The sequence below is a fragment of the Perognathus longimembris genome, chromosome 2 (genome assembly GCF_023159225.1).
Source record: "Perognathus longimembris pacificus isolate PPM17 chromosome 2, ASM2315922v1, whole genome shotgun sequence".
NCBI lineage: Eukaryota > Metazoa > Chordata > Mammalia > Rodentia > Heteromyidae > Perognathus > Perognathus longimembris.
In genome coordinates this window covers 115,446,600-115,471,611 of record NC_063162.1, presented here as the reverse complement: position 1 = coordinate 115,471,611, position 25,012 = coordinate 115,446,600, and the positions used below count along the sequence as shown (strand labels likewise).

The 25,012-nt window shown below is 37.1% G+C and overlaps 1 protein-coding gene across 5 annotated transcripts in view; it reads right to left on the bottom strand.

Moving 5' to 3' along the window:
- Cdk14 (cyclin dependent kinase 14) overlaps positions 1-25,012 on the bottom strand; it is a 511,316-nt gene that overhangs the window by 253,945 nt on the left and 232,359 nt on the right. For all 5 annotated transcript variants that reach the window (XM_048339985.1, XM_048339984.1, XM_048339983.1 and 2 more), the window contains one exon: positions 16,326-16,388. In XM_048339985.1, the coding sequence (XP_048195942.1) occupies positions 16,326-16,388 (63 nt within the window). The remainder of the gene's footprint in view (positions 1-16,325; positions 16,389-25,012) is intronic.

The window sequence follows — 25,012 nt, the reverse complement described above, 5'->3', positions numbered from 1 at the left end:
ATAAAGGAAATATGTACATACACATACACAGTCAGATATTACATGGTCAAGAAAAGAAAGAAATTATATCCTTTGCAAAAAAAATGAGTGGGACTAAAAATAATCAAGTGAAATAAATTAAGTAAAATAAATAAAATAAGGAAAACAAAAACTGAGTATTTTAAACATATGTGAAATGTAGCCTCCCCAAAAGAATACTGGTGCAAAGCAGGAAAACTATTTGGGGATGAGGGCCTTTGCAAGTAAAGGTATGAAAGGAGACTCATGCGACTCACTTTCACAACGTTTGAAGGAAGGGGTGGAGTAAGAAAGAATAAAAGGGGCTGTGAAGTTGACAAAAGTATACTGCATACATATTTGGAAATGCCATGATAAAATTTCTTTGTACTATTAATGTACTCTAATTAAAATCGAAAAAAAAAGACAATGAGTGGTTGAGACTTAGATATTAGTAACAGCCATTTTCATGATATTCATATCATTTCATAATTCTATGAATAGAAATGTATAGCTGTAGTATCTACCATTTATTGAAGACATACATTGTGCTAGCTATTATATATTTGTTAGATAATTCAATACTAACAACACCCTTCCAGGTAGATATTATTATCTCTATTTCACAGATAAGGAAATAAAAGCTCGGTGAAATTTTGTGAATTACCCAGAAATACACAGTAAATAGGAGATAGTACTGATCATTGAACTCACTTTAGTCTTACTCTAACATTATAGTGAACAATACTGACCTTCAAAAGTATATATACTATTTGATTAAAGCAGTTATACCTTGTATGAGCCCACAGATATGAATGTGGTATTAGCAGATAAGCCAAAGCTGTATGTGGATAATACCAAATTCTACATGTGACACTGCCCTATTTAAAAATGCATTGCCTTCACAAGCATTAAATTACTCATAGACCTGACTTTCTGCAAATGATAGAGACTTTAAGTCCTCAGAATATCTCATGAATATCAAAGTATTTTATAATGTGTATTGGATACTGGTTTTATTGAAACATGAAGTCTCTGATTTGTAAAAGCCATGGAATTAGTCATCATGGTTTATTCCATTTGAGTTCAAATTATATATTGCAAATACTAAGCCCTAATTTGTAATGCAATGAAGCACAACCACATCCAAATGTTTTGAGTTTCACAAATCACAATTGTAATTGCTGAATTGTGGGGGGAGGGAATGCCTGTCCTGAGACTTGAACTCAGAGCTTGGGCACTGTCTCTGAGATGTTGTGCTCAAAGCTAGTGCTCTACCATGTGAACCATAGCTCCGATTCTGGATTTTTGGTGGCTAATTGCTGATAACAATCTCATGGACTTTCCTGCATAGGTTGACTTCAAATTGTGATCATTAGATCTTAGCCTCCATGAGCCAACATTGACTGAGTATATTGTATTTTTAAATAGTAATTAGACAAAGATATAAAGAAAATAGAAATAAAGACATTAACAGTCAACATCATGGTATAATTGGTTGCCTTGGTCATACTTGGATGTATAGAATGTGCTAGAACTATAATTCATTTCAGAGCACCAGGACACACATGTAATTTTTCACAAAGCACTTCATCTAGGCACAGGCTCTTGGACAATCTGAATAGCAGAGGGAGTTTGTCTTGCCATTTTCTTCCCTTTCTGACTTTTTCCAATCCACTTCCCACTTCTTGGAGATTTACAAGGAGTCAAATGGAGCTTGTAAAACAAATCTGTGTCAAGCTCTGTGGGAGCTGACATGGTAGTTTTTTCAAGTTATTTGGATATGAATGTCTGAGGAAGAATGTGAGGAGGGCTAAATCAAACTTCCCTTAAGGAAGTCAGTCATTGGTTTAAAATTAAGAGTTAGTATTCTTAGATAAGTAGAAATTCTTTTAAAGACAAGAGGGTTAGGCTTGAGCTGTTAGACTTGCCAATTACCCAACATTGTTTTCGAAGGGAAAATCTAGGAGTTGTTCTAAGGAAATTGACAAACGTATGAAACTTGACACCAACAGTCTTGAAAATAGTTCAGCAAAGCAAGATATACCATAAATAAAAATGAATTTCAAATCAGATGTAGTCAAGAATTGTGAATTTAAGATACAGAAGCTCAACGGTATCCTTCAAAGAAGAATGAAGTAACAGAAACTTACTGATAAAATTGTTATACCCTTTATTGACTAGTCACATGCAAGCTCTGCTTATGACAAACAACCAGAAACAACCTAGATTGTCTGTATATATTCTGTTATACAAGACTGATATCTCCAGACAGACATCAGATGAGGCAACATGCTGTGTCAGTATCGTGAAACACAGAAGCAAAAAGCACTAAGTAGGATTCATCCGAGACTGGAGAGAACCAAGGTGGACAAGCTGACTCGAAGACTGAATCCAAGAATGGTGTTTCCTCTGGTCACAATATGATCGCAATATGAAGTATGCAACCTGAGTGGCCTGACCTTGCAAGATAGTATCATATAACATACTTCCAATGATTGCCTGCATTTTATCTTTCTTTGGGTGACTTTTTGTTTTCAATCTGGATTTTAATGAACCTCTAAGGAAGTATACAATGTTTAGTTAACAGGCCTTGTTCCTTTGTTGCCTCCAAACATAGCAAGCAGATAAACAGATGACAGCAAGGAACCAAAAGACTCATTCTTTTTTTTTTTTTACGTTTTTATTATAAAACTGATGTACAGAGAGGTTACAGTTTCATACATTAGGCATTGGATACTTTTCTTGTACTGTTTGTTACCTTGTCCCTCATACCCCCCCTCCTCCCTCCCCTTTCCCCCCCTGAGGTGTTCAGTTCACTTACACCAAACAGTTTTGCAAGTATTGCTTTTGTTGTTGTTTCTCTTATTTTACCCTTTCTCTCTCAATTTTGGTATTCCCTTTGAATTTCCTAATTCTAATACCAGTACACACTGTTTCCCATTCACTCAGATAAGATTACAGAGATAGTGTAGATACAATCACAAGAAGGTGATACACGATCATCATCAATAGTAGAAACTACAGATACACATGGGATGTTGAAAGTAGTTACAACTGTGATATAACAATCATTTCCATAAAATGGAGTTCATTTCACTTAGCATCATCTTATGTGATCATAAGGGTATAGCTATTGGGCTCTTGTGATCCTCTGCTGTGACCTGTGCTAATTATTCCCAATAAGGGAGACCATAGAGTCCATGTTTCTTTGGGTCTGGCTCACTTCACTTAGTATAATTTTTTCCAAGTCCTTCCATTTCCTTACAAATGGGGCAATGTCATTCTTTCTGATAGAGGCATAAAATTCCATTGTGTATATGTACCACATTTGCCTGATCCATTCGCCAAAAGACTCATTGTAAAGCACTGAATGCTGGCACATCTTCTTAGCTCTCTTTAATATTTAACATGATATATATATGAACTGATACATAGAATTTCACATTCATTCTATTTAACCCTCCAATTTCTAGATATAGAAGATTGTCTTTTCATTAAAAAGATAGGATAAAAACATGAAGAAGAAGCCTTGCCAGGCATTGGTTGTCATATTTTTTAAATCTGTCTTTAATAGCCTCATGAAACACTCATATTTCCTAACATACAGAATTAGGAGAGGCTTTATAATATTCAGAGTAATGCACAGTGAAAAATTATTATGAGCTATATGAAAGATCCAATGAAGAATGTGTCATTTGATTTTCCTAGCTGAACATTAGGAAGTCTCATTTAGGAATCAATTCTCCTTGCCATCTGTATAAGACAATCTTAGTTTGGTATAACATTATTCTCTGCTTTACACCTGTTTGTCCCCTGGCCTACAAGAGTAAAATAGCAATGTTTCAACTGAAATAAAACTCCTACCTTTTAAATCTGTATATATACTGAGATGAATGCAAAAATCATTTTTATGCTAATAGGATTTTATATACTTGGCAAGAGTAGGGAATCTTTATTTCTGCCAAGAACCATTTGGATATTTATAACATCATTTGTGAGCTATACAAAATTATCATTGTAAGTACACAGTGAGGCAGCCAATGAGAAGCATGACTATATTCTTTTCTGTCATGGACCAAATGATTCTGTGGGGTTCACTTGGCTATGAGCCAAATGTTTTCTGTCCTCACTTTGGAAAATAAAGAAAGGAGTTCAAAATTACCTTGGTTATTCTCAATTATTAAAAAGAATTACCAATGTTATTCCGCACAGTCTTCTACAAAAAGACATTATACCATGGAAACAGAAGTATATTGCATAAAAATACAGAGGATTCAATCTCATCGTGGTAATAAGATGCAAACATCTACAGTTCAGGACATCAGCTGGGGACAGCATCAATTAATCTTTTCTTCTTCCATGAACTTTAATTTTTAGTCTCTCATGCTTATCAATTTTTAAAGAGTACATGAAAACTGAATAAATGAGGAAATTTAGACTGCCAAAGTCATTTTAAAAAAAATTAACAGTCAACCTGCTACTCATGAAGAATTATAAGACCATAAACTAACTTTCTATTAAACTTGACTAGGTCAAGCAAACCAGATAATGTATAGAAGTTGAAAATGTTAACTACTTCAAATAAATTTAAACAGTTTCCTACTTAACCAATTACCATGTTGTAGAAATAAGCTGTTATGCCTTTAATCACAAATATTTATAACAAGGTCAGTGTCCTCAGGCTTCTTGTTCAGTTTTTAAATTGTCCTCCAAATAATTGATAAAATTACTCATTTGTCAAAAATTGATGTAATGCTTGGAAGTAAGCCATTAGTTAACAGAGAACATTTATTTCAGAATGCCATATTGATAATAGATACATTCTGAAGACAAAGTACAAAACTGACTCTAAGAATTTAAGTTAAAATTACGTCTACTAGTACTTTTAAGTAATATTCAGCTTACAAAAAGTGAGAAAATTTTGAAAAATATTTTGCAGGAAATTAATCCAAAATAAACAAGCTATTTCATGTTTTACTGTGAAACTATTTTTTTTTTAAATTTCTACTCTTCAATAATACATTACCTTTGTAATGCTTGAAATTCTACCAAAATTACATTAAGAAACAATCTGCTTATCTTATGTGCATGATATACAGAGTATTGGGGTAAACAAGTATACATGAAATGAAAATAAAATATGAACATTTATTAAAATGTTTCAAATATTCCTGTGCATTGTCGGGCTGAAAACTCATGCAACTAAACATGGAAACTGGAAAATTAAGGAGCAAAATAATTTGATAGCTGTGTTTATCCTATACTGTAACAAATATCCAGGATTCATTATTTTCTGATCATTTAATAGTATGTGCCATTGTTACCCAAACAGAATGATATGTTAAAAATGATATGTTGGACTTCCAGGAAGACATCAGAGGAGCAGCAGAGCCCTACCTGAGCTCCCTCCGACATTGCAGTTTTGTCACCCCATAGAAACTTTTACTCCTAGAAAGACAGCCAGAGTAAGTTCTAACAGTACAGGGATCCTGGCCAGGAAGGAAAAATCAACTTTGCTCATCTGAAAACACAGATTTGAGCTCCGGACGGCATCCCACCACCTCGCAAGTGCCAGCAGCAGTACAGCGCCCAGCACAGCAACCCACACTCCGCAGGGCTAAAGCACACAGCGTAGACCAGGGAGAAATCCTCCAGACGGTGGCTGAGCACAGACGGGCTGAAATCGCAGAGAAAGCGTGAGTACCCCACAAAAGATATTCTCACACGCGCCCACAGAGCAGCTTCTAGAAGGTAGCCATTCCCCCACCACCAGAGCAAAGCGCCATCTTTGACACTGGCATAGGGTCAGACTAGATTGGAACTAAAGCGGGCCTGGGGAAAGTGAGGACAAAGGAGCCATGTTTGAAAAGGGCAAGAGGGACCAACCAGTGAGAGCCAGCTCCGCCACGGAGAACGCCCCCTGCCCAGGCGGGACGCTCGTCCTGGGCTGCAGCACAGCCAGAGGTGCCCTGTCCTGCCCACAGGAATTTCTACATTTAAAGAGAAAGCAGCAAGCAGCTACCAGCTGCACGGAAACACCAGACAGGGGAACAAACAGTTCCTGAGACAGATAAACGGTCCCGTCACAGAGGAAGCCCAATTCCCAGCCCGAAACAAAGCTGAATTCCATAGCCACCTCCGCCAAGGAGGCCACCCCGCCCAGGAGGGAGGACCCTCCCTCAGGCAAGCAACTCTCAGCCAGGTAAACCAGGCCAGAGGCACCCCAGCTGCTGAGTCCACAATCTAATCAATGCCAGGCATTAAAGGCTTCAGCCCCACAACAGACAGAGGACCCACAGTTCCCAAGACTGCTCACGTCCCAATCTACAGAGGACGCACAAGGCCTACCTGCAAGCTCTGAGAACCACAGAGACCCAGGATTGCACCAACAGGGGAGAAGGGTCAGAACAGATCCACCAGCTGGAAACTGAAAGCAAGTCAAACCAGCCAATCAGGAAAATAGACTACAGAACATTGCAAGAAAACCAGAGACTGGGAAAAGACCACCTAAACAAGGAGGACTCCATTTTTTTTTCTTTTCAAACATTTTTAAAAATTTTATTTAATTTTTTCACTTCTGAAACGTCAATGGCTTTTGTGTTTTCCATTTTTACCTGTTTGTTTTATCAAATTGTTTTTTTTTTTTTTTTTTTTGGTTCGTTTTTCTGGTTATTTTCCTTTTAATTTTTTTCTTTTTTAAATAATATTTCTCTGTTTTGTGCATCTGTCTTCCAGTATTTTTTCATTTCTCTCTTTGCGTTCTCTTTCTTTAAAAATTACTTTCCTATGAAAAACACCTCCACTCTTTTCTGCTAACTCTCCATTGTCTATCATTTTAACCTTGTTCTTTCTACTGATTCTTACTCTTTTCCACAATTCCACGTCACTGAAACTAAACCAAAATAATCACCACCACCCCCAATACATTTTACTCTATTCTCTTTACTACCTCTAACTTACCCTCTTGACTTACTTCCAGGATATCCAGGTTCCTTTGACTTTGGATAGAGGGTATCCCTGCTTATTCTGAGTGAATCAAAGGTGTTCATAGAGAAAGGCAGTCCTAAAAGAACTTAATATGAAGAACAAGAATTGCTCATAAGGTCATAACAGTAAATAAGTAACTACTGAATACAGGGCCAAGGATGGGTTGTTATATTGAAATTGTATTCTTTAGGAACACCAAATCTAATTTTATAGACAGTTATACAAGGTATCTGTATATAATTGTGAACTTATAAGATTTACACAACAGTTCTTGGTAAGGGCTGCTTTGGGTCTTAAATGGTGCTCACAGGTGCTTGTACATTGGCATTCCCAATCCAAATGGAAGAAACACAAGAAAGATGGCAAACAATGGAGTCTTTTCTCCCACTCAAAACAAGCAGGAAACAGAGCAGTCAATCAAAGACATAGAAGAGAACCCTCAAAATGCTCTATGAAGTCTACTGATAAACATGTTAAATGAAAAGTTTGAATCAATACAGCAACCCTTCCATAAAGTAATAGATGATTTCATGGCCTCAGCAAATAGAAAGATAAATGAAATTCAAGAGTCAAATGAAAAGATAGCTACCAAAGAAAAAGATTGGAGAGACAGCACTCAAAACCAAATTAATGAAGAAGTTCATGCAAGACCTAAGAGATGACATGGAAATCATCAGGAAAGAATAGTCAGAAGGAAAAGAGATTCAAAATCTAGTAGCTAGCCTACAGTGCTGACTAACTCAGGAGCTGAAGATTCCCTAGAATCTATGGAGAAAGATCAAAAATCAATACAAATCCAGTCCAATCAATAAAACAGTTCGCTACAGGAGATTCAAGACATGATCAGGAAGCCTAATTTAAGGATAAGAGGTATTGAGAATAACTTGGAGAAAGAAGTTAATGGGATAGGCAATCTATTTAAAAGAATATTAGCTGAGAACTTCCCAAATATCCAGAAGGAAAGGCCTATACAGATACAAGAAGCATTTAGAATCCCAAACCAACCAGACCAGAATAGGACATCCCACTGACACATTGTGATAAAAACAGGATCAGTAGATTGCAAGAAAAGAATACTTAAGGCTGTTAGGGAGAAGAAAACAATCACATATAAAGGAAAAACAATCAGAATTACCCCAGACATCTCAGCAGAAACCATGAAAGCAAGGAGAGCCTGGAATGAGGTGTACCAAACACTAAATAAAAATAACTACCAACCAAGAATACTGTACGCAGCCAAACTCTCATTCATAGCCGAAGGTCAAATAAAAGTCTTCCACAGTAAGGAAAAACTGAATCAATATATCTCCACCAAACCAGCTTTACAGAAAATCCTCAAAGACATACTATACAGGGAAAATAATCAATACAACAGAGAAATGAACCCTAAATAGTAAACATCAGATCAACAAATGGGAAGACACAGCTTTTAACAAGATAGTGATAAAGAAAGGAACAAACAATCATCTCTCAATCCTAACTCTCAACATTAATGGACTTAATTCTCCAATCAAATGACATAGGCTCATAAGTTGGATCAAAAATCAAGATCCATCTTTCTGCTGACTCCAAGAGACACATCTATGCAGAAAAAGTAAACATCTTTTAAAATTGAAAGGCTGGAATCTAATCTATCAAGCAAATGGCTCCCATAAGCACACTGGAGTTGCAATCCTAGTATTAGACAAAATTGACTTAAAATTAAAAAAGATGACATGATACTATACCTAAAGAATCCCATAGACTCAACCCCCAAGTTACTAGAGCTGATCCAAAACTCTGGCAAAGTTGCAGGATATAAAACAAGCCTTCAAAATTCAACGGCCTTTCTCTATGCTAACAACCTGAAGACCAAGGCTGAAATCAGGAAAGCTACTCCTTTTGCAATAACCCCCAAAACATAAAATACCTAGCAATAAACTTAATGAAAGAAGTGAAAGACCTCTTTGATGAGAACTTTAAAAACAAGAAAAACGAAATTAAGTCAGAACTAAGGAAATGGAAAAACCTCCCATGCTCCTGGATTGGGAGGATTAATATAATCAAAATGGCAATATTGCCAAAGGCTATCTACAAATTCAATGCAATACCCATTAATTTCGCAACACCATTTTTTAATGAAATAGAGGAAGAAATCCAGAAATTCATATGGAACAATAAAAGACCTAGAATAGCAAAAACAATCCTAAGCATAAAGAACAGTGCCGGAGGAATTACAATACCCAACTTCAAGCTGTATTATAAAGCTATAGTAATAAAAACAGCTTGGTATTGGCATTGGAACAGGCCTGAACACCAATGGAACAGAACTGAAGACCCAGAAATGAACCCACAGAACTATGCCTACTTAATCTTTGATAAAGGAGCTAAAACAATTGTATGGAAGAAAGATAGCCTCTTTAACAAATGGTGCTGGCAAAACTGGCTCAACACATGCAACAAACTAAAAGTAGATCCTTATATATCACCCTGCACCAAAATCAATTCCAAATGAATTAAAGACCTCGAAATTAAAACAGACACCCTGAAAACACTAAAGGAAGGAGTAGGAGAAACACTTGGGCTCCTTGGCGCAGGACGGAACTTCCTTAACAAAGACCCAGAAAAGCTACAAATCAAAGAAAGGTTGGACAAATGGGATTGCATCAAACTGCAGAGCTTCTGCATGGCAAAGGACATAGCTCGCAAGATAATCAGAAAGCCCACAGACTGGGAGAAGATCTTTACCGGCCATTCAACGGACAAAGGCCTCATATCTAAAACATATGCAGAACTAAAAAAATTACCTTCCTCCAAAACAAAACCGCAAAGAACCAATAGCCCCCTCATCAAGTGGGATAAAGACTTACAAAGAGACTTCTCTGATGAGGAAATGAGAATGGCCAAGAGACATATGAAAAAGTGCTCTACATCACTGGCCATAAAAGAAATACAAATCAAAACAACATTGAGATTCCATCTCACCCCAGTAAGAATGTCATATATCAAGAAAACTAACAATAACAATTGTTGGAGGGGACGTGGCCAAAGGGAACCCTACTTCATTGTTGGTGGGAATGTAAACTGGTTCAGCCACTCTTGCAAGCAGTATGGAGATTCCTCAGAAGGCTCAATATAGAACTCCCCTATGACCCAGCAGCCCCACTTTTGGGTATCTATCCAAAAGACCACAAACAAAATCACACTAAAGTCACCAGCACAACAATGTTCATCGCAGCACAATTTGTCAAAGCTAGAATCTGGAACCAAACCAGATGCCCCTCAGTAGATGAGTGGATCAGGCAAATGTGGTACATATACACAATGGAATTTTATGCCTCTATCAGAAAGAATGACATTGCCCCATTTGTAAGGAAATGGAAGGACTTGGAAAAAATTTTACTAAGTGAAGTGAGCCAGACCCAAAGAAACATGGACTCTATGGTCTCCCTTATTGGGAATAATTAGTACAGGTTTAGGCAAGTCACAGCAGAGGATCACAAGAGCTCAATATCTATACCCTTATGAACACATAAGATAATGCTAAGTGAAATGAACTCCATATTATGGAAACAATTGTTATATCACAGTTGTAACTGCTTTCAACGTCCCATGTGTATCTGAAGCTTCTATTATTGATGATGTTCTTGTATCACCTTCATGTGGTTGTACCTACACTATCTCTGTAATCTTATCTGAGTATATTGGAAACTGTGTATACTCGTATTAGAACTAGGGAATTGAAAAGGAATACCAAAATTGAGAGACACAGGGTAAAAAAAACACAAACAACTACAAAAGCAATACTTGCAAAACTGTTTGGTGTAAGTGAACTGAACACCTCATGGGGGGACAGGGAAAGGGGGAGGAGAGAGGGGTGTATGAGGGACGAGGTAACAAACAGTACAAGAAATGTATCCAGTGCCTAACGTATGAAACTGTAACCACTCTGTACATCAGTTTCATAATAAAAATTTGAAAAATAAGTAAATAAAATAAAAATGATATGCTGTTTTAAAATTAACAGCTTATATATCACCTAATTTTCAGTTCACCTCAAATCTTGGTAGAACTATTAGTGACTTATTTTATCTCAACTGTTTTTTAAAATGAATACCCCACACATTAAGAACAGCTGTTAACTGAGTCAATATTGTTTTATGTCCTTCATTTCGTATTCATAGATTTACGTGACAATAAATATCACATAAAAATGTTAATGCATCAAAAAATATCCATGAGTCATCTGACACTTTCATAGTCTGATTACTTTAAGAATCATTTCACCTGCAATGTAGAACCTAAACGTAACCTTGGAGGAGTGCTCAACAAAACAGTGAGGGCAAAGGCAATGAATAATTAGGTGAATGGAAATCAACACAGTAATAAGGGCTGTCTGCACTCAAGCTTGGCAGCTCAGACACCAGCACACAAAATATTAACAGGCTGTATCTATGCTTTCATTTTCCATACCTCAGAGACAATATCACTATTATCTTCAATATGAAAATTATAATAAACCTCCATGACTGAGTACTTACAAAGTCACCATAATCAAGCTCATTAGAGTAATTTAATGAATTAACCATGTAGTGTAGGAACGAGAACACTGAATAAAGACCCCGAAAGCCCTTTAATGTTTCTTCATTTCCACAGTCCTGACATATAATTTCTATGAAGTTGGGAAACAAAATGGACAATGATCTAGGGATTGCTGACCCAAGAATGAAACTGGGTATCACAGCACTCTTAAAACAATGATTTTTGTTCTTCAGTTCTATAATCTTAGTGATGTGGGAGGCAGAGATAAGTGGATCAGACTTCAAGGCCAGCCCACACATGAAAGTTCCAATGACTCCATCTCAACCAAGGTAGGGTACCGTGGTGCACACCTGTTATCTCAGCTACAGCACAAACACAGTAGCTGGGTGCACTCCTGCACACCTGATAACCCCACTGACATAGGAGGGCACTAGGACAGCAGCTGGGGATGGCTGCAGGCGTCATTCCTTGAAAATAAGGATCATGTGGTAGAGTGTTTATGGGGAGGGAGGGGTCCTGGGTTCGATCCCCAGTGCCATCCCATCCTCCAAAAAGTGATTGTTGTGTTATTCTTAATCACATAAGCATTCAAGTTTTAATTATGATCGTGTAAATGTTACTTATAACATATCAATTATAAATCTTATTATAAATGTTTTCCTCTTGCACAGACGTATTTTTTTTTTGGTTTGGTGGTTTGCTTTCCTCTGTTTAGTTTTCTTTGGTTGCCAATTCAACACCAACCTTTTTTCCATATGTAAAAAAGGGAAAATGCTAAGACATACTCATATTGTGTATATATTTTTAATGTTCATTTTTTGGTGCTAGTCCTGCAGCTTGAACTAAAGACCTGGGAAGAGTCCTTGAATTCTTTTTCCTCAAACCTAGCACTCTACCACTTGAACCATTGCTCCACTTGTGGATCTTTGATAGTTTATTGGAGATAAATGTCTCATGGGGGAAAAAGGATTTTCCTGCTCAGGCTTTAAACCTCAATCACATTTGAGATCGCAGTATCCTGAGTAGCTAGGGTTACAGTCATGAGTGAACAGTGTCTGGCTAGTCTATATTCTTGATGAAATGTCTTCTGGAGACTTTGAACCTGTATTTACTAGACAGAACATTTCTCAGTCTCATGTCTATTGTCACCATTCAATCCCCTAATTTTTCAGGGGTCTTCCTTATCCTGTCTCCTTTCATGGACTCTGTCTGTTGGTAGTCTCTTCCTTCTTTGATTGCCTGAATTTTAGTGTAGTCCATCTTTTTTTTTTTTTTTTTTGGCCAGTCCTGGGGCTTGGACTCAGGGCCTGAGCACTGTCCCTGGCTTCTTTTTGCTCAAGGCTAGCACTCTGCCACTTGAGCCACAGTGCCACTTCTGGCCATTTTCTGTATCTGTGGTGCTGGGGAATTGAACCCAGGGCCTCATGTATACGAGGCAAGCACTCTTGGCACTAGGCCATATCCCCAGCCCAGTGTAGTCCATCTTAAAGAGTTTCCTGAGAAGGATGTGAAATATTTTCTAAAAATTCAAATCCTTACCCAACTTAAATGATCAATTTACTTCACACGTCCAGAGTTTGTATAGAATTCTGAGCTGGAAATAATTTTACATCCAGGTTTTCAAGCTATTATTCCACAGTCAATCTCTCTTGTGGTTTTGCTGTTAGAAAGTGTAACGACACTGTAATTCGTGATCTCATATGTTAAAAACCTGTTCCCTTTTTTGTAGTATTTTTCTTTGAACAACATGTTCTGAAATGTTACAATAATGAACATCACTCTGAAAGAATTTTTATTGAATGTTCCAGACATTTAATGGGGCTTCTTATTCTAAATATTCATAATCTATACAAATGGAGAAAATGTATATTAATAATAACTAATGATTCCTTCATTTTTCTCCCTACAAATTGTTCAGATGTTATATCTGCTAAAATAGACTTACAATTTGTGGGTATTTTCCCACAATTTCCTGGCAAATTTCTCCAACTTTATTTTGCATCTTTTATTGTTATATATTTAAATTGTTACAGTAAAATTTTTTTCCATAACTCCTATTTGCTCACAAAACTTTGCTTTTAAAAATGATGTGCCTTTCTGAATTGTTAGTCAAATAAAGAAATACAGTAAATTTAAAAATGTAAATACATCATTGGTCCTATTATTTTTTAAATCCCTAATACTTCTTCCTGCTTTAATTTCCCAAGATGGCTGTTAACTGTAGTTCATTTGAACATAGTTACCAAATTTCTAACAAGAGAAATGGAGAGGAAAAAAATGAACAATAGGCCAGGCACTAGAAGCGAACATTTATAATCTTAACTATCCAGGAGGCTGAGAGTTAAGGATCATGGTTTAGAGCCAGCTCAGACAGAAAGATTCAAGAAACTGTATCTCCAAGTAACAGGCAGAAAAGTGCACTAGAGGTATGGCTCAAGTGGTAGCATAAAATCTGAGGAAACCAAGATTATGAGTTCAAGTCTTATGTCTTGATACAAGCAACAAGATACAGGCCTGTGTTAGTCTCTTTGTGCAAACTAATGAAAATTTCTGTGCTGTATGTAATCCCAACAGAGCCCTGTTTTGGATCATGCAATGCTTTAGTTTGAAATTCCAAGGAAGAGCCAGATTCCTCACTACTACAGATATGGTTAAAACAGGATCCCAGGGCTGGGAATATGGCCTATTGGCAAGAGTGCTTGCATCATATACATGAAACCCTGGGTTCGATTCCCCAGCACCACATATATAGAAAAAGGCCAGAAGGGGTGCTGTGGCTCACATGGCAGAGTGCTAGCCTTGAGCAAAAAGAAGCCAGGGACAGTGCTCAGGCCCTAAGTTCAAGGCCCAGGACTGGCAAAAACAAAACAACAACAACAAAAAAAAAACAGGATCCCACTAAACCTAGATCCCTATTAATCACCCTGCAAAAAAAGTAATTCCAAATGGATCAAAGACCTAGAAATAAAATCAGATACCATGAAAACATTACAAGAAGGAATAGGAGAAACTCTAGGACTCCTAGGCACTGGAAGAAACTTCCTCAACAAAGGCCCAGAAATGCAACAAATCAAAGAAAGGTTGGACAAGTGGGACTGTATCAAACTGCAGAGCTTCTGCTGGGCAAAGGACATAGCTTCCAAGATAAACAGAAAGCCCACAGATTGGGAAAAGATCTTTACCAGCCATACAACGGACAAAGGTCTCATATCTAAAATAGACACAGAATTCAAAAAATTGAGTTCCTCCAAAACAAATAATCAAAGAACTAACAACAGCCCTCTCAACAAATGGGCTAAAGACCTAAAAAGAAACTTCTCTGAAGAAGAAATGAGAATGGCCAAGAGTCACATGGAAAAGTGCTCTACATCACTGGCCATAAAAGAAATGTAAATCAAAACAACATTGAGATTCCACCTCACCCCAGTAATAATGTCCATCATCAGAAAATCTAATAAGAACAAATTCTGGAGAGGATGTGGCCAAAAGGGAACCCTACTACATGTTGGTGGGAATGCAAACTTCTTCAACTCCTCTGGAAAGCAGTGTGGAGGTTCCTAAGAAGGCCAAACATACAACCCAACAGCCCCACTTTGGGGCATCTACCCAAAAACTACAAGCAAGACCACACTAAAGCCACCAACACAACTATGTTTATTGTAGCACAACTTGTCATTGCTAAAACATGGAACCAACCTAGATGCCCCTCAGTAGACGAGTGTATCAGGAAAATGTGGTACATATACACAATGGAATTCTCTGACTCCATCAGAAGGAGTGACACTGCCCCATTCGCAAGAAAATGGAAGGACTGGAAAAAAATCATACTAAGTGAGGTAAGCCAGACCCAAAGAAACATAATCCCTATGGTGTCCCTCATAGGGAACAGCTAGTACATGATTAGGCTACTCATGGTAGAAGATCAAAATACCCCAAAAGCTAACCTATATGGTCACATAAGATGATGCCAAGTGAAATGAACTTCACATTTCAGAAGGAAGAGTTATACCAGTGTTGTAATTATCAACAACATGCCATGTGAAACCGTACCTTTTGTATTTTTTTCTTGTTTGTGTGTTTGAGTGTTTCATTTAGTTTTGTTTCTCTTGTATTCCCTTCCTGTGGTTGTACCCACACTACCACTATATCTCATCTGAATGCCCTGGATACTGTTTATACGGGTATTAGAACTGGGGAAGGGAAAGGGAATATCAAAATTGAGAGACAAAGAAAAAAAGACAAACCATTCCAAAAGCAATACTTACAAAACCATTTGGTGTAAATCAACTGCATAATTCTTGGGGGGAGAGGGAAGGGGAGAATGGGGAGGTGGGAGAAAAATGAGGGAGGAGGTAACAAGTTGAACAAGAAATGTAGTCACAGCCTTACATATGAATCTGCAACCCCTCTGTACGACACTTTGATAATAAAGAAAAAAATTTAATTGAAAAAAAGGAGGATCCCAGCATATCCTACTATTAATGGCAAAGTATATCTAAAGAATGCCTGTCCACACTTTGTTAAGTGTCTAATTTACTCTCCATTGAATTTATGAATATATATAGGTAGGCCTTAATTTGAAGAACAAAACTTCTCTACAAAAATAGAGTAAGATCTAAATAAGTACTTTGTAGTGACAATATTTACTATTAAAACATAGTTTCTACCAACTGAAGTGAAGCAATGATTTTCATTCACTTTAATATTACTTATTTTTACACACCTCTATAAAATTAATTATGACAGAGATGTTAAAGTTAGGTACAAAAATGCACATGAAAAATGCTAGCCATTAGCTGAAAGATCTCTTATCCTACCTTCACATTATCTGGATGGAGTCCCCCAGGGTGCTTGTCCATGTACTGACATAAATCAGTGTGCTAGAAGAAAAAAAGAGAAAATGTATTAATAACCCTCTGGCAATAACAGGATGAATCAATATTTTTCTACTTCAGAGTCACCATTACCTTCTAAACAAAGCAAATATAAGACAAGAAGGTGTGTTTTCTTTTTAAGTGTATGCAGTTACATCTCCCTCAACCTTCTATTTTTTTTAATTTATTTTTTGGCCAGACCGGTACCCTTGGGAGGAACTGATTAAGCTAACATTAAGATGAAGATGTAAACAAGAGAATATGAAACAACAAAGAATCTCAAAGAAAATACAGCAAAATTTAATTGAAAATGTAGAAAATAACAGAATCAATTAAATATATACATGCTTTTTAGAAAACCTCTTACAATAAACCAGCCTTTCAAATCTGATTTTTTTTGTTTCTTTGAGTGTTTTTACTTTTTTACTATTATTTTCTTTCTTGTCAAAGTGAGGTACAGGGAGGTTACAGTTTCTTATGTAAGGCAGTGAGTACATTTCTTATCCAACTTGTTACTACCTCATTTTCCCCCGCCTCCTCCCTCCCTTTTTCCCTCTCCCCTTCATGAGTTGTACAGATTTTATCCTTTGTCTCTCAATTTTGGTATTCCCTTACCCTTCCCTAGATCTAATGCATGTATATATAGTATCAAGGGTACTAAGATCAAATACAGTCATAGCAGGGGTAAAACCACAGGAAGGGAATATGAGAGGGGAAAAGAAAGAAGGGTATTGTTTCACATGGCATGTTGCAAATAATTACAACAATAATATACCACTTGTTTCTATAACATGGAGTTCATTTCACTTAGCATCATCGTATGTGTTCACAAGGGCATAGCTATTGGGCTATTGTGATCTTTTGCTATGACTAACCTAAACATGTACTAATTATTCCCTGGAGCTCCCCCTATGACCCAGCAGCCCCACTTTTGGGCATCTATCCAAAAGACCACAAACACAAACACACTAAAGCCACCAGCACAACAATGTTCATCACAGCACAATTTGTCATTGCTAAAACATGCAACCAACCCAGATGCTCCTCAGTAGACAAGTGGACCAGGAAAATGTAGTACATATACATAGTACATATACATAATGTAATTCTATGCCTCTGTCAGAAAGAATGATACTGTTCCATTCATAAGGAAATAGAAGGACTTGGAAAAAATCATACTAAATTAAGTGAGCCAGACCCAAAGAAACAAATCTGATTTTTTAAGCAAGAGGTTTAATGAAGTTTTAGTCAACAGGAAAACTAATAGCCAGGCATAGTGACATGTGCCAGAAATCAGGATCTTGAACTCAAGAATAGTCTGGGCTACATAACAAGAATATCTCAAAGAAAATTAGTTGTTGTAAGTAAAAATGTGGAGATTTTAAAACATACCATAAATATAGCACTATAAACTAAACTAAAATACTGCATACCACCTTTAAATCAATACATTTATTATTAATATAAAAATTAGGAGCTATACTGGAGAAGAAATAATGTTCAGAAAATTCTCCAAAACTTCAAGAAACATATACAGGAAAGAAGTTGATGTCTCTCTCTCTCTCTCTCTCTCTCTCTCTCTCTCTCTCTCTCTCTCTCACACACACACACACACACACACACACATACACACACACACACACAACACATATACATATGGCTGTCACTAGCTGTATAACCTTGAAAAGGTCACCTAACCTCTGTATATCCATATTATCTTCATTTGTGTAATAAGGATAATTCCAACAAAGTTATTATCTTTATTACACAATAAAACCACTATTTGGGGTGGGGTAAGAGGGAATATACTGCATTTGAATTCAGGGCTCCACACTTAATAGGCAAGCCCCCTCTTTTTTTTTAAATCACCTATTAGCTTGAGATAGGGCTCATTGTAGGTATATATGGACATATCAAACAAAACCCCTTTGTCCAACTAACACTAATAAAAGGCAGAAAAACAAAGAAAGGAAGAAAGAAAAGAAGACAGGGAAGGAAGGAAGGAAGGAAGGAAGGAAGGAAGGAACGAAGGAATGAAGGAAGGAAGGAAGGAAGGAAGGAAGGAAGGAAGGAAGGAAGGAAGGCAGGAAGGAAGGAAAGAAGGAAATAAATTAGAACTCCTAGAGGTAGCTTTTCATGTTTAAATGTTTGCATAGGAAGGCAGACATTGTCATTCACAGGTCACTGCTCTCCTCACTCAGCCATTCAAACTACAAGTAATAAATACATCATGTGCTTTAAATTACTCGAGGTGATTAGGAGTAAGAACACGGAGAATTTCCAGTGGAAGCAGGAGCAAGAGTTGACACAAGCCTACATTCTATACCCAATTTAGATATTCATGCTTGTTTCTACCTATGTTAAAAGTATTTCTTTTACCATCCTCTTTTAAAATACACACTACTGAACCCAGGACTATATTAGATGTGCCTTAATTAAAATTTTCTGTTTTTAATCCAATTTTATTGTCTAGGTGATGTACAGAGGGGTAACAGTTACATAAAGTACATTTTTCATCATACTTGTTACCCCCCTCCCTCATTTTTCTCCCACCTTCCTTCCTCCCAGAGTTGCACCGTTAATGGTAGCTTTTGATAAAATTTCCCTCTATTTAGTTCTGCCCTTTTGATTATGCAACCCTTATGATTTGCACTGATCCAGAAATGCAGAAGTAAATAATGATGCCTGAAGGTACTTCTTGGTCATTCCATTTTTCAAAGTCAATCTGGGTAGAAGAGTTCTGAAGAGAAGGTCATATGGCATATGACAAACTGATCACTCTCCTAGGATGATCCACTGATAATCTTGGCTCCATCTGGAAAAAGGAGTACCTACAGCCTGGCTCTCTGGTGACTGAATGTGAAAATCCTTGCTGTCCTCCAATATCTACCACGGTTCTGAGCTAACAGCTCATTCCCTCCGTGCATATTCCTCACATAATTTTCTCACACTTTCCACTCACTCCATCACTGCTTGTATTCTTGTGTTAAGGCCATTAGAAACACTAGAATTACTTATGTCTGTCAGGTTCATACTTGAATTCCTAAAAACAGCACATTCAATATCTAGGGTACTCAGATGAGATACAGTGATAGGGCAGGGACAACCACAGGAAGGGGATACAAGAGGATCATCAACAACAACAAAAAAAAGCTACTAGGGAAGGGAAAACGAATATCAAAATCAAGACACAAAGGAAAAAAAACAACAAATGACTCCAAAAGCAATACTTGCAAAACCCACCATTTGGTGTAAACCAACTGAACAACTCACAGGGGGAGAGGGAAAAGGGGAGGGGAAGAGGGAAAATGAGGGAGGAGGTAACAAATTTTACAAGAAATGTATCCACTGTCTTACGTATGAAACTGTAACACTTCTGTACATCACTTTGACAATAAATAAGTAATTATTCAGAAAAAAAGAATGTCAGCTTCCAGCATAATTCATGACATATGTTCTACATACATTTGGTTCCATGATTAAACATCAGTGGTTCTACTGTAAAAAGTTTGTAAAATGCAGAGAACAGTACCTTGATGAAAGCAAAATAAACATGTGAATGCTTAAAAAAAATAAAAACAGCACATTAATCTTCCATGTAGTGGGTGGTTTCAAAGGAAGTTATCAAGCCTGGTTAGATATAAACACCAAGCAGAAGACAGAAGGAGCACAGACAATACTCTAAAAGCTCAGTGCCTGCTTACTTATAGTGTCTTCCCTCACCCAACACATAGCATTCATTTGGTACAAGAAGGTTACTGAGGGGAGTATATGAAATTGGAATTTCTAGAGGATAAATGTCCAACACTCTCAAAGAATGGCAAAGTGAAGAATTTATATTTCCCATACTAACTTGATTTCTAAAGGCTATATCAATTTTTAAAGCAAGAAAAAACTGTTCCTTTATGAAATGGCAGAATATGAAAACCTCACACAAAATTGGACTTGATACTCTATAATTACTATCACACAGTAGGGTCTTAGAGTTCAATGGCCAACATTAATCATGCATTTCCCACAGCTGCAAGGCTTAAAATGGCAAGACATAAAAGAAAATTACACCCAAGATCTGTTATACCTATACAGTGATTTGTTGAGTAATAATAACTCCATTGTATAACTACTTAAAGGTAATAAATGTATAATTAAAAGGATTAATTAAAATAATAAAATGATGAAAGATTTAAAAAAGAAAATGACCGAGATAAACTCCATCATGGCAATCCAAAACAGGCCTGAATGGAGAACAGCTGAACCTAGAAGGTCTAAAAGAAGAGCATGAGAGAGGTCAGCAGAAGGAAGATGCATAAGAACTTAATTACTGCTTTTGCTTTTTCAAACTTTTCACTCTCCATCCTTTTTCATTTTTTAATCTAACCTGAGGCAGGGGGAAAAAACCACAATATATCCCTACACAATGCCACTAGTAAGACTAACTGAAACTCCACCAACCTCTTACACATGAAATTTTACCCCTTTCCCAGGGCACAAATAAGTATATGTCAGTTGTCAAGTATTCATTATGTATTTATGTGTCTTTTATGTAATATAACTTATTAATCATGAAGTGAGGCTTTCTAGTGATTGATCCTTCCAATAATCAAACCTATTCAAGAGATACCACGTTCCTTAGAGTAATTTAGCTCTCGCATTATTAGCCTTGGATTTCAGGCTGGACTTTTCTCCTCGAGCCAATTTAAAGCCCACTCTGCTCGTCTAATGTTAAATGTGGTGTCCACAGTGTTTGTCAGCTCATTCGGATGTTCTTCAGAAGTGCTGCCAATATATGAGACTGAAAATAGCACATCCCTATTTTTAAGCATATGGGCTAAAAATAAAGAAGTTTTCCCATGGAGATAACCAACAGAAATCCTCATTTTGTAGTTATGTTAAGCACAGCCTCCACATCCTTTAATTATACTTCATTTAATTTTCTATTTGACAGCCAGAGGAGAGTTCATAAATCAAGCTGTGTGCAGTTTTTATAACACACACACAAAGAAATACTTTGATCCACAAGAATATGAATATGCAAAAATTACACAAGATAAAATATTATGAGTTTTTATGTTTTCTGCTGATACACAAGGATTTTGCTTGAACCCAGGGCCTTGCACTTGCTTAGATTATTTGCTTAACTACTACTTTTCCATTTGAGCCATGCCTCCAGACTAGTTTTTTTGTTGGATACTTTAGAGAGGGTGTCCATAAGGACTTTTCTGCCCAAGATGGCTTTGAATTTTAATCCTCCAGATTTTAGCTCCCTGAGGAGGCAGGATTATGGGCATTCGCTACAAGTACCCAGCTGAATTTATGTCATTTGAATAGGTCAACAGATTTCATATATGTTCAAATACAATAGTTTAGATATACTTTTGTTATTAAATAGATGAAGCTTGATCAATTAAAAAAACTTAAGTGGAAGCCTACATTAAAAAAACAGTGTATTAGAACCTAGATGATGACTTGTCAATTAGGAATATAAAAATATAGATCCCTCTCTATTCTCACTAACTTTTGTTTATGAAACCTCTGGACCACATGCAAGCTTGATTCTAGACACCACATGCTCACAAAAACAAATCGCCCTTTAAATATCATCAGTGATTAGAGTTCAAAACCTGGAAATCAAAAATTTATAAATTTCTTCAGGGAAAGGGCAATTATTTTCCACTCTTCAGTCATGTCTCATTCAGTCCCCAAACTTAAGGCAGAAGAAGAGACAGTAACTGTTAGGGTGACCATGGCAGCAATTACACGAAGACTGTTTTACAGCTGGCTAACATGACTTTTATTAAAATTTCCCCATGTCTGGGACACAACACAACACACACACACACACACACACACACACACACACACACACAGACCTGCATTCTAAAAGCACACTTGGAGGGTCATTCTGAACTTTGTAAGAATGTACTATCATGTAGTTTTTAGTCTATTTCACTTGCAGGCTCATTACAGTCAGACAATTCACTGAGGAGCTGTGACTGCTAGAGGGAATTGAAGAAAACAGAAGCTGAGCCCTCCTTTCTTCTACAGCAATCACTGGCATTTTCCTGGAGGTATAATCTCCATTTTAATCAGCCCCCATTGCTGTTTGAATTAAAACATCAAATTGCCTAGCAGTTAGGTTCAAACTGCTCTTCCAGGCCATGCACAGATTTAAACTGACTTTGAAACTGTATTTATCCCTGTGAAACCTTTATATTCCTCATCTACTTTATATTCGACAATCATAACTAATGCAATCATAATATGAGTTCCAAAACATAAGAATCATTCATTAACAAGGAAAAATAAAAAGAAACATTAACCAGCCAGTCCTTTAAAACAAAAATACAGGTATTTAGAATCTTAATGGAAGAAGTTTAAGTTCACTACATATCAGAGAGGACCGTTATCAAAACTAGTTAAAAAAAAATCACACACATTTTGAGCAGCCAATCAAATGCTGAGCACTATGCCAATATAATTTAAACCTTTATATCATTTTTTTTTTATTTTATTTTTATTTTTTTTTTTATTATCAATTGAACATAAATTTTTTTTTTTTTACAAGGTGCTGTGCAAAGAGGGTGCAGTTACATAGTAGGGCATTGTGTACATTTCTTGTGATATCTTACAACCTGTTTTCCCATCCCTTGTCTAGGTCAGGTAGACCCATATGCGGTATACAATGTATCAAGCACATATACAGTGTTCACAGACTTGGTCTCTACTGTCTCTCCATCTCCCTTTGTTAACAGTCATATATCAGGGAGATCATGCCCCTTTGTTTTCTGTGTTCTAGGCTTGTCTCACTCAACATTATTTGTTCGAGTTCTGACCATTTCCCTGCAAATAACAATATTTCACCATTCCTAATCGCTATGTAGTATTCCATTGTGTATAAGTACCATATTTTTTGGATCCATTCATCTGTGGAGGGGCATCTGGGTTGTTTCCAAATTTTGGCTATTGTGAATTGTGCTGCGATAAACATGGAAGTACAAATGTCCTTTTGATATCTTGGGTTTTGCTGTTTAGGATAGATGCCTAGGAGTGGTATGGCTGGGTCATAGGGTAGGTCTATATTGAGCTTTTTGAGAAACCTCCATACTGTTCTCCAAAGTGGCTGTACTAATTTGCACTCCCACCAACAATGGAGAAGGGTTCCTCTTTCCCCACAGCCCCTCCAGCATTTGTTGTTTCCTGAGTTCAGAGTATAGGCCATTCTAACTGGGGTGAGGTGGTATCTCAGGGTTGTTTTTATTTGCATTTCCTTTACTAGCAGGGATGTTGAGCATTTCCTCATGTGTTTCTTTGCCATTTTTATATCTTCTCTTGTGAAGTCTCTCTTTAGCTCTTTTGCCCATTTCCTAATAGGTTTATTGGGCTTGGAGGGGCTTAGTTTTTTGAGTTCTCTGTAGATGACAGATATCAGGCCTTTGTCTGTTGCTGTGCTGGTAAATATCCTTTCCCATATCGTTGGCTGTCTTTCTATTTTGGTGGCTATGACCTTAGCTGTGCAGAAACTTTTTAATTTGTAGTAGTCCCATTTGTTGAGTCTTTCCCCTATTTGTTGTGCGCCTGGGACTCTATTCAGGAAGTTCCTTCCTGTGCCTATAAGTTCTAGTGTCTTTCCTACTCTGTCCTTCAGTAGTTTCAAGGATTCAGGTCTGATGTTGAGGTCCTTGATCCATTTTGAGTTGATCTTGGTGCATGGTGATAGGCTTGGGTCTACTTTGAGTTTTCTGCATATGGCTGCCCAGTTCTCCCAGCACCAGTAGTTGAAGAGGCTATGTTTATTCCATTGTATGTCTTTAGCTCCTTTGTCGAATATCAGTTGGCTGTAAGAGTGCGGTTTTATTTCTGGGTCTTCAATTCTAATCCACTGGTCTTCCGATCTGTTTTTATACCAATACCATGCTGTTTTTGTTATGATGGCCTTGTAGTAGAGCTTGAAGTCTGGTATGGTGATACCTCCTGCACTATGTTTTTTGCCTAGAATTGCTTTGGCTATTCTAGGTTTTTTGCTGTTCCATATGAACTTATGGATTGGTTTCTCTATTTCAGTGAAGAATGTGGCTGGGATTTTGATAGGTATTGCATTGAATTTGTATAACAATTTGGGCAGTATGGCCATTTTCACTATATTGATTCTGCCTACCCATGAGCATGGGAGGTCTTTCCATCTCCTTGTGTCTTCTTTGATTTCCCTTATTAGATTTTTGTAGTTTTCATTGAATAGGTCCGTCACGTCCTTGGTTAAGTTGATCCCTAGGTACTTTATTCTTTTTTTGGCTACTGTAAATGGAATCGTTTCCATAATTTCCTTTTCTGTTTGTCTATTGCTGGTGTACAGAAAAGCTGCTGACTTTTGTGGATTGATTTTGTATCCTGCTACTTTGCCAAATTGGTTTATTAGATGTAGGAGTTTGGGTACTGAGTTTTTTGGGTCCTTGAGATATAAGATCATGTCGTCTGCGAATAGGGATAACTTGATTTCTTCCTTGCCGATGTGGATCCCTTTGATGTCCTCCTCTTGCCTTATTGCTATGGCTAGGGATTCCAGTACTATGTTGAACAGAAGTGGGGAGAGTGGGCATCCTTGTCTTGTTCCTGTGTTTAGGGGGAATGATTTA